At 41.8% G+C, this 15,542-nt stretch overlaps 1 protein-coding gene across 3 annotated transcripts in view; it reads left to right on the top strand.

Annotated features, from left to right (window-relative positions):
* Positions 1 to 15,542, top strand: part of zranb3 (zinc finger RANBP2-type containing 3) — a 107,649-nt gene that overhangs the window by 45,609 nt on the left and 46,498 nt on the right. For 2 of the 3 annotated variants that reach the window (XM_033024660.1, XM_033024661.1), the window contains exons 5-9: positions 457 to 688; positions 3,467 to 3,552; positions 5,661 to 5,832; positions 13,269 to 13,403; positions 15,203 to 15,322. In XM_033024660.1, the coding sequence (XP_032880551.1) occupies positions 457 to 688; positions 3,467 to 3,552; positions 5,661 to 5,832; positions 13,269 to 13,403; positions 15,203 to 15,322 (745 nt within the window). The remainder of the gene's footprint in view (positions 1 to 456; positions 689 to 3,466; positions 3,553 to 5,660; positions 5,833 to 13,268; positions 13,404 to 15,202; positions 15,323 to 15,542) is intronic. The other variant, XM_033024662.1, reaches the window with a different exon arrangement.

Raw genomic sequence — 15,542 nt, 5'->3', positions numbered from 1 at the left:
TGTTCATCTTAAACAAGATCTGGAACACTATGCTATCTCCTAAACAATGAATGAGTTCCAGTGAATGTCCTATTCTTGTTATTCACAACACATTATTATTAGTGCATGGGGTAAATTGTAAAACACAAAGCATGATATATTTATTTTTCTTCGTGTATTTAGAAATACCTTTTTTTTTTGGAGGGGTAGAATTGAAATTGTTGCCATTACAACAGGTGAACCGTGACAATCTGCAGACATTGAGTCATGTCCTGAATGGTGGAATATGGAATGAAATCCAATCATAATAACTTCTTTACACATAGAGAGAAGTGACATATCTAACTTTACAGAATAAACTTTGACCTTGGATGAATTACTGTTCCATGGTTTGTTGTATAGAGATATGTTGTTCAAAATGCTACTGTCCATAATAATTTTTTGATCTATAATTTCAATTATTTTTATCTTGTGCAGGAGAATTCCAGCCAGCAAGGTTACAATTCTCAGTTATGGCCTTTTGACAAGTGATGCACAGACCTTAATAGATGCGTTGTACAATCAAAAATTTCAAGTTGTTATAGTTGATGAATCCCACTACATAAAGTCACGTAATGCAGCCCGAAGCACAATTTTGGGGCCCGTTATACAAAAAGCTGCTAGAGCAGTCCTTTTGACAGGAACTCCTGCACTTAGTCGCCCTGAAGAGGTGAGCCCTTTTATAATTTTGATTACATTTTAAAGGAGGATACAAAGACACAAGGTCTGCAGAAAGCAAACCAACTCGGTGAAATGCAAACTAAGACTACTAAACTAAATATTTTAAAGTTGCTACAATACAATAACATTTTTGTAACATTGTCACTAACCTTCATAGTAATTGCAGAACACTTGAATAGGTAACCACTGTGTTTGTACTACCACTCCGTAAACCATTCGGTTAACAGAAATCTTCACTTACAGAATTCACAAATCACTACCCAACTAGTTTAAGATATGCTCATGCAGAATTTGTGTACATAGGACGGTGGGGTAAATAAAGTACATTTTTTCCAGCCCATGTACAGGCAGGTGACTTGGCTTTACACTATAGAAAATTGTGATGTTGTCCATTTTCTAAGAACACAGCTTCCCATAAAGAGGGGTCGCCTGTCGTGTTTTGGTCGTTTCACTCCATCTATCCGTCTTTTTTTAAGCCTAATGTTAACTAACGTATTTGTTTAAATTCTTTTAGCTACATTTTGGATCTTATATCTGAGTTTATGTTATCTGTGAACACTGCATATCAGTGGTCCTGATCATAGAACTTAAATGCAGTTATTAGTGTACATGTTGATCCTCAATTGTCATTTACAGCAAAGTGAAAGTTCACTGATAAGGGCAAGTCCCCAAGACACTATTGTCTCATTATAATGCCAGCCTTGTTACTTTGAAATGTTTGATGCACAATATGGAGAAAAAGTTAACAACTTTATTAGTTATAACTAAAGCAAAAGTGATCAGATTTTTTAAAATTATGTTATTTATATAAATAGGTTAACTAAAGATTTTGAATGTGCTTGCATTTTTGTGTCTACTTTCCTTGGCTACTCTGATGGATTCAGTCTAGCTGCATATATCCCACACTTGATCCTTTCATTCAGCAGTTGTGCCACATATCTGACATACACTCAGGCATGACGACAGACAGATACAAACACATGCAGAGATGCTTCCTGAATTACACTTTTAAGATTTGTCGAGAGTGATAAGTGCACCATTTCTGTGAAAAAAACCCACCTTCCATTGCTGGAACCTAAGGAATAGGAACAAGAGTGCGTCATTGAGACTTCCTTGAGCATGGAGCTGAACAATTGATCTGAACTCTTAAGTGAAACTGAAGATTATGGATGAAATATTTGTCTGAGGCATTTTGCAGACTCCAATTGAGTCACAAGTCCCATATTAAAAGTATTCTCATTTTGGGTCTTCCTCTTGATTGCCAGAACAAAGCTATTTCTCACGTATTATGCACTATTGTACAGCTAAAATATGATGAATGCAAGGTATTTTTTGCACAAGCTTTGGTTTGAAGAAGCATAATGAGGAGTGCAGTGGCCGATTAGGAAAAGGGGAGATGCAACGAGACCTGGGTGTCATGGTACACCAGTCATTGAAAGTAGGCATGCAGGTGCAGCAGGCAGTGAAGAAAGCGAATGGTGTGTTAGCATTCATAGCCAAAGGATTTGAGTATAAGAGCAGGGAGGTTCTACTGCAGTTGTACAGGTCTTGGTGAGACCACACCTGGAGTATTGTGTACAGTTTTGGTCTCCTAATTTGAGGAAAGACATTCTTGCCATAGAGGGAGTACAGAGAAGGTTCACCAGACTGATTGCTGGGATGGCAGGACTTTCATATGAAGAAAGACTGGATAGACTCGGCTTGTACTCGCTAGAATTTAGCAGATTGAGGGGGGATCTTATAGAAACTTACAAAATTCTTAAGGGGTTGGACAGGCTAGATGCAGGAAGATTATTCCCAATGTTGGGGAAGTCCAGAACAAGGGCTCACAGTTTAAGGATAAGGGGGAAGTCTTTTAGGACTGAGATGAGAAAATCATTTTTTACACAGAGAGTGGTGAATCTGTGAAATTCTCTGCCACAGAAGATAGTTGAGGCCAGTTCATTGGCTATATTTAAGAGGGAGTTAGATGTGGCCCTTGTGGCTAAAGGGATCAGGGGGTATGGAGGCAGGTACAGGATACTGAGTTGGATGATCAGCCATGATCATATTGAATGGCGGTGCAGGCTCGAAGGGCCGAATGGCCTACTCCTGCACCTATTTTCTATGTTTCTAGTGTAAAATGTTATTTAGGGTCGTATAGCGTGGAAACAAGCCCTTAGGCCCAATTCATCCATGCCAACAATGGTTCATTGGTTCTTTATTGTCACTTTTGCACAACCACAGATGTACAGTCGCCATAATGTTGGTGCAGTTTGGTGTATGTGACAAATAAATTTGAACTTGAACTTATCCAGTCCAGAACTATTTGGCTTGGAGCATACCATATTAATCCCTTGTGCGCAAACTTTAACTTTTAATTTGCTTCAAAGGAGGATCTTGGCCATTCCTATCTGGAATTACCTGTTCTTAAATAAAATACTCTTTCCCATTCTGAAAAGACACTTACATCACATTATGGCATGGGAAAGGAGATTATCCCCCTTGAATTATTTGTTGCCAGATCCAATTATTCAAACTTTTGTCACAGCTTAAGTTTTCAATTCTCCATTTATCTAAATGCAAAAGGATATAAATTGTATTTAATTTGCCTGTGTTGACCTAGGTTCCTGTGAAATAAAATGATCTCATCTATTTTCAATTTGGTCAGACATGTTTGCTGGGTGACTGATCATTTGGAATTGGACCACTGATAGCTTGAAAGTCTCCAGTGTAGCAGTTTATATACATTTCTCTCCTTGCTATTTTTACTTAAATATTTCTTTAGCTTTTCATGCAGATTAATGCACTACATCCAAGAAAATTTGGAACTTGGACCGACTATGCTAAAAAGTATTGCAATGCTCATCTTAGGTAAGGAATTGAATTGTGAATATTATTTCTGATTGGTCAAAACTTTTAATTTGGTAAGTGTCTTTGGAATCTGAAATAAAAACAGAAAATGCAGAAAACATTCAGCAGGGCAGACATCATTTGTGAAAGAGAAACAATGTTAGTGTTTCAGATCGATGACTTTACATCAGAACTCTTCTTTGAAATGTTGTCCAGGTCCCGCTGCATACTAAAATATCAGAATTTTGCTTAATGCTGAACAATCTTAATTTATGTCAAATTTATTCAATTCACTCTGAAAAGCCGCAGTGGAACTTGTATCCAGTGCATTTCAGATTCCAAGGACATGCTGCACAGAAGAGTTCTTGTTGTTCTTAATTCTCTTAGTTCCCAATGGAACAGTCTCCATCAATATCTATTTTATGCTTTGTGCTTTTATGATAAGTCTATTATATAGCATCTTATCAAAAGCCTTAAAGGAGACCATTATAAGAGACCTAAAGAGGATCTGAAGAAAATTTTCTTTACGTTCACGTTATAGGAGTAGAATTAGGCCATTCGGACCCATTGAGTCTACTCTGCCATTCAATCATGCTGATCTCTGCCTCCTAATCCCATTTTCCTGCTTATCCGCATAACCCTTGACACCCGTTGTAATCAAGAATTTGTCTATCTCTGCCTTAAAAATATCCACTGACGGCCTCCACAGCCCTCTATGGCAATGAGTTCTACAGATTAACTACCCTCTGACTAAAGAAGTTTCTCCTCACCTCCTTTCTAAAATAGCATCCCTTTAATTCTGAGGCTATGACCTCTGGTACCAGACTCCCACCAGTGGAAACATCCTTTCCACATCCACTCTATCTATGCCTTTCATTATTCTGTAAGTTTCAATGAGATCCCACCTCAACCTTCTACACTCCAGCGAGTGCTGTCATACGCTCATCATACACTAACCCACTCATTCCTGGAATAATTCTCGTAAACCTCCTCTGGACCCTCTCCAGAGCCAGCACATCCATCCTCAGATATGGGGCCCAGATTTGCTCAGAATACTCAAATTGCGGCCTGACCAGCGCCTTATCGAGCCCAGCATTACATCTCTGTTTTTGTATTCCAGTCTTCTTGATATAAATGCTAGCATTGAATTTGCCTTCCTTACTACTGATTTGACTTGCAAATTAACTTTTTGGGAGTCCTGCACCAGCACGTCAAAGTCCCTTTCTGAATTCGCTTTTCGATTTAGAAAATAATCGACGTCTTTATTCTATTACCAAAATGCATGACTGCACTTTGCTATACTGAATTTCATCTGCCATTTCTCTGCCCACTCTCCTAACCTGTCCAAGTCCTCTGCAGCATCCTTGCTTCCTCTACACTGTCTGCCCCTCCACCTATCTTAGCATCTTACCCAGAGAGTGATTGGAATCTGTCTGAGGGAGTGGTGGAGGCAAGCAATCTCACACCATTTAAGTCTTTAGTCAAGCTCTTGAATTGCAAAGATATAGAACTCTACAGGCCAAGTGCTTGTGAATGTGCTTAGTATAATTGGTTACTTAATGTTCCATTTCGATATGGTGAACCAAAGGGCCTGTTTCTGTATGGTGCTACTCAACCACACTCAACTGCTATACTATAGAACATAGAACAGTACAGCACAGGAACAAATCCTTTAGCCCAAGATGTCTGCCGAACATGATTCCAAATTAAACTGATCCCTTCTGCCTGCACTTGATCCATATCACTTCATCCCCTGCACCTTTTCCTGCATTTTCATGTTCCTGTCCAAAAGGCTCTTAAATGCCAGTATGATAACCGAATATGCTGCCCACTTTGTCTCGGCTATCTCCTTATTCACTATTTCTTTGGAAACACTCTTCCTTAATGAAGATTGATGCAAAGTGCTCATTTAGTACTTTAACCATATCCGCAGTATCCATGTGCAAGTTCCATTTTTGTCTTTAGTCAGCCTTGTTCCTCCACATACTGCCCTTTTTACTATTTATATGCCTACTGTTGAAATTTGAACCTGGGCGTCTGCATGCGTTTGTAAATAACGTGTTCAAGTCATTTTGTTTGCTGTGTAAAATGAGAAAACTTTATGCTATTTCAACTGGAATGCAAAACAGATATTTTGGCAAAAGAGCTCAGTTGGATTGTAAAGGAGCCTCCAATTTAGATGAACTTCACCAACGTCTGAGCAACATAATGATCCGAAGAATGAAGGCTGACGTTCTGCCCCAGCTGCCTCCAAAAATCCGGCAACAAATTCCCTTTGATTTGTCAAAGAATTCTGCAAAGGTGAGAGTTTTGTCTACTTGGGTCATCTTTGAATATTTAATTTGGAAATTAATTGTTAACTTCTCCCGCTAACATTGTGAAAATTAATATTTTTATGCTTCGATTCCAAGCAGAGCAAGGAATGTATTGCCAGTATGTCAAGTCCCTTGGGGCTGATGCTGTGCGTAGTTGCTAAGTAACCTCATACATTTTACTGAGATTGCAGATTTAAAGGTGCACAACCAACTTTATAAATGAAAAGCATTGAATTCTTGTAAAAAAATAATTTAATGATTGTCCATGCTAAAACGCTGGATTTATTAAAACAGAACATTTTAAAATTTTCAGTGATTTAAATCTCTCTCTGCCTTTTATTCTGGTGGCCTATTGCCTTCATGCCTGCATGGCTTTTTCTAAATTTAGCTTATGATCTCTCACTCTGGCTCACACTTGTTCTGTACTCTCTTTGTCTTCTCTCACTCCACACCAGACATGAGCCTCATCCTCTCCCTAATCGAACTACGTCTTGAATCTCCCTCAATGCCTTGGCTTACTCAGTAATACTCCTTTGACAGAGAAAATAAAAACTGGTGCTTCCAGGATACAATGTCACTTCATGGCTTGTTTGCAGTGCTGCAGCAAATCATCTTGCGCAGCATAATGTTAGATTTTTTTTTTCTCCCGTTAACTTGAACAGGTTTGCATTTGCTGAAATCAGGAACTGATTTAATTGTGCTTTACAAGTTCTTTAAGATTTTTGCCCTGTCTCTACAAGCTTGATGTTTGTTAAAATCTTTGTCTGTGATAAGCATACATTTCTACTTGTAATAAGTTCTACCCTTTTAATATTTCTGATTTTAACATTATTTCATGTTAACTACATCTGGCTTTGTCGTTTGAAATGTAAACTATATATTTTTTAAGATTGACATTGGAATTTTTCAATCGTAATACAAGGTAAGTTCATCAGTCAAAATACCTTGCTTAATTTTGCCTAATAGTGTGGTGGACAGAAGGCATAACAGTAAAAGAATCTTTAAATAGTTATATTCAAAAAGCTGCAGCAGATCTTCATAAACCATTCTAGCCATTGAGTCTGATCCACTATTTGATCATGGCTGATCTATTTTTCCCTCTCAACCCCATTCTCCTGCCTTCTCCGTGTAACCTTTGATGCCCTAATTAATTATCTATCAATCTCTGTTTTAAAAATACCCAATGACGGTCTCCACAGCCGTCTGTGGCAATGAAGTCCACAGATTCACCACCCTCTGACTAAAAAAATCCTCTTCTTCTCCCTTCTAAAGGTATGTTGTTTTATTCTGAGGCTGTGCTTCTGATCCTAGATTCCCAATTGTGGAAACATCTTTTCCATATCCACTCTATCCAGGTCTTTCATTATTCGGTAAGTTTCAATGAGATCCTCCCCTCATCCTTCAAAATTCCAGCAAGTACAGTCGGAGCCATTAAACAGAGGTTAACACAATCATCCCGGGATCATTCTTGTAAACATCCTCTGGTCCCTCTCCAATGCGAGCACAATTGTCCACAAATATCAGGCCCAAAACTGCTCACAATATTCCAAGTACACTGCAGCTCGGCATTCAATACCATCATCCCCTCCAAGCTGGTTTCGCGAGGAGGTGTGGTGTTGCGGAGCTCCCATCCAAACGCAAAAACTAGTGAGTTTATTCATCTTTTGGAATTCGGAGGAGGTACAGCAGTACATTAGCATCTCTGTGTATCGCTGCAGAAATCTGTTTTAAAAGTTTCTACGTGATTTGGGGCTGCGAGCAGTAATATAAACAAACTGCGCAGCTCCCACTACTGTGGCTGGTAACCTGCCAGGAAACTGTGGCGCATCAAAAGGGGGAGAAAAGCTTTCTGGACTTTTACACCTACGTTCGGAACAACCCCCCCTTACTGCCTCGTTGTTGCATACCGAGCCGGTCTAGCTTTCGTGTGGTGTGGGAGGTTTTCTGCACCGTCTCTACCTTCCGCGGCCTTGGAAACGAGCTGACGGAACCTCCTTTCTCTCAGAAAGACCGGTGGAGATAGGAGGCTTCCAACAACAACGACTGCAAGCAAATCCCTTTTGTTGCTGCAGGAGCATCGAAGGCCAGCGGGGATTGCCTGCAAAAGTCTACAGCTCGCCAGGGAACGCAGGAAAGCCGAGATAGACGGGCAAAGAGGTGGTGACGCAGCTGTTTTCTTGGGAGCCGCCATTATCGGCATTCGAGGCAACACCACTCGCCTCCCTCCCTCGAACTGTTCCATGTTTGTTTTTTGGGTGTGGACTCGTGCCATTTGGACTGTCTGTGTCTGTCTGGCATTTTGTTTAAGTGCTTGGTTTAAATTGTAGCGCCTGATACCATGCAGGGTAAGTGTTCTTGGGGATCGGGGCCTTCCAGGAGCTATGCAAAGCCGGCCTCTTCAGCTGCTTCGGCTGCTCCTCGGGGCCCGGTTCCCCATGAGGAACCCGCCTTTCGAGCATGGGATAAGATGCTACATGCCCCCGCAGATGAACTAGGAGGACTGCGTGGCTGCCGTGGCAGCCAAGCCCACAGGCGTCCTGTACATGGGCAAGATGTTTGGGAAGGCCGTGTTCTTCCTCTAGTCCGTTGAGGGGGTGAACGTGGCCATGAGTAAAGGGGTCACAATGGGGGGAGTGTTTTTGCAGGTCGAGCCCTTAGTGTCCATGGCGGAGCAGGTGGTGCTGTCCAATGTTCCGCCCTGCAGCACAAACGAGGCCCTCCTTCCCCACCTTCACACCCTGGGGAAGGTACTCACAGACATCACCCCGATATCCCAGGGGTTCCGCAGGAAGGAGCTGCGACACGTTCTTTCCCTCCAGCGCCAGCTGACAATGATGCTGGACCAGGAGGAGGTAGTTGACGGGTGCTTCTGTGTCCAGCAGGATGGGTGGGATTTCACCATCTTCTGGACATCGGAGCGCCCAAGGTGCCATGCCTGTAAGGAAGTGGGACATATTCGAGCGCGGGTGGGGAGGGTCAAAAGAAGGGGGAGCAAGGTGGCAAAGAAGGTGAAACACCTGGGGAACAAAACTCCCGGAGACAAGAACGTTCCACCCATCCCGTCACCTCCCATTAGGGAGTCCGCAAGCCCCATAATCCAGGTGAGGGCAGAAGGGATCGGGCGGGAGCCTCAAACGAAGGTTGCTCAGGCAACCCCAGAGTCTGTGAGCTCCTCCACCTTGAAAAAAAGGAGGAATCTCTCTAAGGAGGAGCAGAAGGGAGAATCCTCCAGGGGGGAGGGGAGTACTGTGGCGGAGGAAGACTCCCGCCCTCTGGTTCGGGCCCCGGTTCCATACTCTGGAGGGGATTCTGGGGTGGGTGGCGATGGGAACCACTCAGGTGATATGGAGCAGGGGGAGATTCCTGTTGGGGAGGGAGACCTGCATCATGCACCCGAGGAAGCCCAGGAGCAACCCACCCAGGACGAGACGCAGAGCACACCTCTGGAGTTAGACTGGAGGCGGGGAGGGGTAGGGTAAACAAACCCTTCTCCCCCTCAGGACCTGGCTCCAGAGGGACTCCCTGAGTCTGGTGCACCAGAGTTCACTCTGAAGTGGAGGAGAGACCAGCGGGTGGGGAAGAGGCAAGGGGCGAGAGTATCGAGCACTAAGGGTTTGTCCGGGGATGGGGATGGTGTGGAAGGGGACTCCTTGGACAATGAGTCAATGGATGTTATCACTCCCCCCGATGCCACTCCGCTCATTCCAGTGGAGGAAAACGGCGAGTTCATCATGGCCACCGAGGGAGCCCAACATCGGCCCAGACTGGCCTCCCTGTGGTGGCCAAACTTACATGGGCTCACCGGCTCGCTGAACCTCATCCTCAAAAGGAGGGGAAGGGGCAAGGGGTGAAGGGGAATGACCAGCGTCAGCTCGTCCTTGGATGACCTGGAAAAGGACGCCTAGGCCAGGAGCAGCGTTCTTCCTGCTGAGGGTCGAGGGACCAGTAGAGTGTCCCTTGTAGCCAAGATCTGGAAGGTAAAACGCACCGCCACTCTACCTGGGGTCCCTAGGGGGAGGAGCGGCTCTGCTGTCAGCGACCGGGGGACTGGTGAGTGGATATAGTCTACTCCTGACATAGCGAACACCAGAGCCAGTTACAACAAAAAAAAGGCAGCAGGAGGCCTCTCCGCAGGTTTAACCATCTCTCAACCCTGAGGGATGGGAAATATGTGGTGAGCTTCCTGCTGGAAACCCACACCATCCCAGGAGACGAGTCCACCTGGCTCCTGGAGTGGGGTGGTGAGGTCTTCATGAGCCACCTCAGCTTTTTGCTCATGTAAATGAATGTAGTCATGTTTAGTATTTTGTTGCATATCCTTTGCATGCAATGACTGCTTGAAGTCTGCGATTCATGGACATCACCAGTTGCTGGGTGTCTTCTCTGATGATGCTCTGCCAGGCCTGTATTGCAGCCATGGTTGTTTTGGGGGCTAGTCCCCTTCAGTTTTCTCTTCAGCATATAAAAGGCATGCTTAATTGGGTTCAGATCGGGTGATTGACTTGGTCACTCAAGAATTGACAATATTTTAGCTTTGAAAAACTCCTTTGTTGCTTTAGCAGTATGTTTGGGATCATTGTCTTGCTGTAGAATGAACCGCCAGCCAATGAGTTTTGAGGCATTTGTTTGAACTTGAGCAGGTAGAATGCATTTATACACTTCATTATGCTACTACCATCAGCAGTTGTATCATCAATGAAGATAAGTGAGCCAGTTCCTTCAGCAGCCATACATGCCCAGGCCATAACACCCCCACCACCGTGTTTCACAGATGATGTGGTAGGCTTTGGATCTTGGGCAGTTCCTTCTCTGCTCCATAGTTTGCGCTTGCCATCACTCTGATATAAGTTAATCTTCATCTCATCTGTCCACAAGACATTTTTCCAGAACTGTGGTTGCTCTTTAAAGTACTTCTTGGCAAACTGTAACCTGACCATCCTATTTTTGCGGCTAACCATTGGTTTGCATCTTGCAGTGTAGCCTCTGTATTTCTGTTCATGAAGTCTTCTGCGGACAGTGGTCATTGGAAAATCCACACCTGCCTCCTGAAGAATGTTTCTGATCTCCACAAACACCTGTCCGACAGTGTTTGTGAATTTTTCTTTATTATAGAGAATTCTTCTGTCATCAGCTGTGGAGGTCTTCCTTGGCCTGCCAGTCCCTTTGCGATTAGTAAGCTCACCAGTGCACTCTTTCTTCTTAATGATGTTCCAAACAGTTGGTTTTGGTAAGCCTAAGGTTTGGCTGATGCCTCTAACAGTTTTATTCTTGTTTCCCAGTCTCATACTGTAATGGCTTCTTTGATTTTCATTGGCACAACTTTGGTCCCCATGTTGATAAACACCAATAAAAGATTCCAAAGGTCTTCTTCTTATCGAGTCCACACACAAGATTAGAAGTTGTTCAGCCAGAGCTGAACACACTTCTCGGCATCTGTATAGAGTAGTGTCTGCCTTGCGCTTCTTGTGCATCTTGTGTGTGGTGGTGGAAAGATTGGTGAAAACAGGGCCGCGACATGAACGCTCTTACCTTGACCCCGTTTCCAAAGGTGATGGAAAGACTGGAGGAAAGACTAGGTGCTGAGAGCTCTTTTATACCTGCATTAAGGAAGCAATTAAACACACCTGAGCAATTACAAACACACGTGAAGCCATGTGTCCCAAACATTATGGTGCCCTGAAATGGGGGGACATTGTATAAACACAGCTGTAATTTCTACATGTGAAACCAAAATGTATAAAAATGGCCTTTATTAAATTCTGACAATGTGCACTTTAACCACATGTGATTTTTTTCTATATCAAATCTCAAATTGTGGAGGACAGAGGCAAATAAATAAATGATGGGTCTTTGTCCCAAACATTATGCAGGGCACTGTATACACACTGATCTTTTTTTTTCACTCTAGTTTATTATATTGTTTACAGTATACCATGTTTACATATTCTGTTGCGCTGCAGCAAGTAAGAATTTCAGTGTTCTATCTGGGACATATGACAATAAAACACTCTTGACTCTTGAAGTATGGTCTGACCAGCACCTTATAAAAACTTAGTATTATATCCTGGCATTTATATTTTAGTTTTCTCGAATGCATTTGCCTTCTTTACTACTAACTAAATCTGCAACTTAAGCTTTTGGGAATTCTGCACCAACACTCCCAAGTTTCTTTGAACCTCCAATTTCTGAATCCTCTCCCCATTTAGAAAATGGTGGTCTACAGCTTTGTTCCTTCTACCAAATGCATGGTCATTCCATTTGCCACTTCTTTGCCCACTCCCTCAACCTGTCATGTGAAAAATATACATCTTCTAGATGCGCTGGGTGATGTGACCTGGGGTCATCGGGTGTTTCGGGTCTCACAACATCAGACACCCTCGCCCAGGCGACCCAGCCGGGGTTGATCAGCCCTGACTTGCGTCCCAGCAGGAACCGCCCACGGTCCAAGTCCTTCGGCAGACACCCTGCTTCTTCAACATTATCTGCCCATCCATCTATCTTTGTATCATCCGCAAACCTAGCCACAAAGTTATCAATTCCATCATCCAAATCATTAATATGTAACGTGAAAAATACCAGACTCAGCACCCACCTTTTCAGAATACCACCAGTCACCAGCAGCCAATCAGAAAATGCCCCCATTATTTCAATCCTTTGCCTTCTGCCAGTCAGCCAATCTTCTATCCATGCTAGTACCTTGCCTCTAATACCATGGGCTCCTATCTTGTTTAGCAGCCTCACGTGTGGCACTTTTTCAAAGGCCTTCTGAAAATCCCAAGTAAGCAACATCCACTGACTCTGCTTTGTCTATTCTGCCTGTTACTTCCTCAAACAATTACTATGGATTTGTCAGACAAGATCTTCCCTTAACAAAACCCTGTTGACTTTGGCCTATTTCATCAAGTGCTTCCAAGTGCCCCAAAACCTCATCCTTTATAATGGACTCTAAAATCGTCCCAACCACTGAAGACAGGCTAACAGGCCTGTAATTTATTTTGCCTCACTCCCTTTATACAAATTTTATATTGGGATAATGCTCAAACCTGTTCCTTTTCTTTTCTCATGTGAAGACAGTCCTAAATTCGCACTGTGTGACACAGATGCGTTTACCGGTGTCTGGTTCCTGGACTTTCTAAATAATTAATAAGTTCTCCTTGAAACATTCTTGGTCCTTGATTTATAACACCAGAGTAAAGAATTTTTTTCTTTGCCCCCAGCCTGTCATAAGTTTCTAAAATTGAACAGAGCATGTGACTGACCTAACCAGCATTGACGTTTCTCTTGCAGGAACAATCTCGTAACTCAAATAATTTTCCTGCTCCTGTTCCTCCACTCATACTGGCTGAAATTGGGGCACATTCACAGATCCATTAATTGCCCTTTCTTTTTTTCATTCAAACTGTTGTCTTTCTGCCCACGTAGGAAATGAATGAGAGCATTGAAGAATGGGAAAAGTTAATGAGAAATCTACATTCAAAACATGAAGAAACAGATAACCCATTTGTAAAAATCATGGTGCATATCAATCGCATGTATCAACAAACCGGTATTGCAAAGGTAGATGAGCCATCGTATCGTATCGTATTAATTCTACTGTGGTACTTTGTCTGTTTTGTTTTACACATTTGAGATTGGTCATCGTATTTTGGATCCCACCACCACCCTCCCCTCACCCCCCTCTTCCCTCCTCTACCCTCCTCCTCCTCCACATCCTCCCTCCTCCAACTCCCTCCACGACCCTCCTCTATAAATTTGCACAGCATCCAAAATACTACAGGCATTTACATTCTGTTCTCACAGAATACATCTGTATTATTTTAAGAAGTTATGCTCAATTTAATTTCTAATCTACCCAATGAGAAGAGTAACAATTCATTGGACGTTAATTACTGAGAACACCATTATTGCCACTTATCAGAAGTGCAAAAGTAGTTCCTCAATCATTTTTTACCCATTCTACTCTTATGAAGGAAAACACGTGAAATTTTAAATTTGTGCCCGGCACTTGCAATCGACCTTGCAATTCTCTACCAGTGTTCACATCCTTCATAGACTTTGCAGGAAATGCCGACAATAAGTTAATTTGAAGTCACTGTTTTGTAAGCAGGCATAGATGTCAACTGGCAGATAGCAAGCTCCTGGAAACAACAACTAGGAAAGATAATCTGCTGTTACTGGTTTTTGAACTGCATAGTATGGTAACTTGATGGTAGGGATTGAGCAGGACATCTCAAGTGGTGTAGGAACATATTTGTGTCCACATAAACAGGTTGATAGAAAATCCCCTAAATACAGCTCTGAACATAGTACCTCCTCAACACTGCATTGAAGTATGACCTAGATTGTCGTAACTGAATTTGCTCTTCAGAACAGTTATTTAATCGGCTCTGAGTCAGTTCTTTGCATATACGTAACCCTGTAACATTTTTGTCCTTGTTGAGTATTTATCTAATTTATTTTTACTAAATTACTATTGAATATCCTTTCACTGTCCCTTCAGGCAGTGAATTAACAATTTGCTGTATTAGAAAGACTCCCCTGGTCAGGCTTATAATTTCATAAAATAATTTAGATAGAAATGCACAAATGTTTTGTTCCTCATCCAGAACTATAAAATGTTAATAATCCTTTGGCCTAATCAACTGTACTTCCATTTATTACAGCTTCAGGGTGCAGTGCTAGTTTTACTATTACACGTAGATATTGAAGATTTAAGTTAATTAGCATTGCTAAAAATGTAAGAACCGCAGCTAATTTAGAAATGGATTCTTGATAAAACTGCTATTTCAGAAGCACTTCAATTGATTCTGAGCTTTGTTTGCAACCACATTTATTGATCCGTTTTAATTACATGTTAGAATAAATAAATATTTCCATTGTATTGGTGATTATTTAGATGTATGAAGTATACTTAAATGCACCCTTTCATATCTTTCTTGTAATGTGATTTTTCATTCTACTTTATGTATTTGATATTTAATTCTTGAAAATGATAGTGCCATGTTTTATTTATGGATTGTCACAATATTGAACATTTTGATTTTTAACATATAGATATTCATATGATTATTTGATTTAAAAATCACACAGTGAATTGTTTCTTCACATTAAATTATGATGTGGACTCTTAAATATTCATTCATCCAGTTATAATTATGAATCAACCAGCTTTGTGTAGAAGTTGATCTGAATGTTTTATTTCATTAAGTGGCATCTTAATATCTTGCTGTGTGACCACTTGCTGGCCTTGGATAGATTTATGGAATTATCTTAACAGAACTATTCATTCATTATTGTAAATATTCATTGGTATGACATTAACAATAAGTAAACCTAAATATATGTTTCTGGTTTAGGCAGGGGCAGTGAAGGACTACATTAAAATGATGCTGCAAAACGAGACACTGAAGTTCTTAGTTTTTGCTCATCATTTAACCATGTTGCAGGCTTGCACAGAAGCTGTGATAGAAGCCAAGGTAACGTATTTTAAACGACCTTCACCTTATTACCAAAATTACCGCTGCAGGTACTGAACAATACAATGTCTTCATACGTCTTCATCCAGTTTGATGATCTTTATTGGGTAAAGAATGAAGAAATTGCATTAATATGAATTATTTCTTAACCTTTGGGTACGTAATAGAATGTTGAACAGTACAGCATAGGAATCGGCACTTCAGCCCACAATGTTTGCGT

Source organism: Amblyraja radiata, chromosome 7 (assembly GCF_010909765.2).
Source record: "Amblyraja radiata isolate CabotCenter1 chromosome 7, sAmbRad1.1.pri, whole genome shotgun sequence".
NCBI classification, from domain to species: domain Eukaryota; kingdom Metazoa; phylum Chordata; class Chondrichthyes; order Rajiformes; family Rajidae; genus Amblyraja; species Amblyraja radiata.
This window is presented reverse-complemented; position numbering and strand designations above follow the sequence as displayed.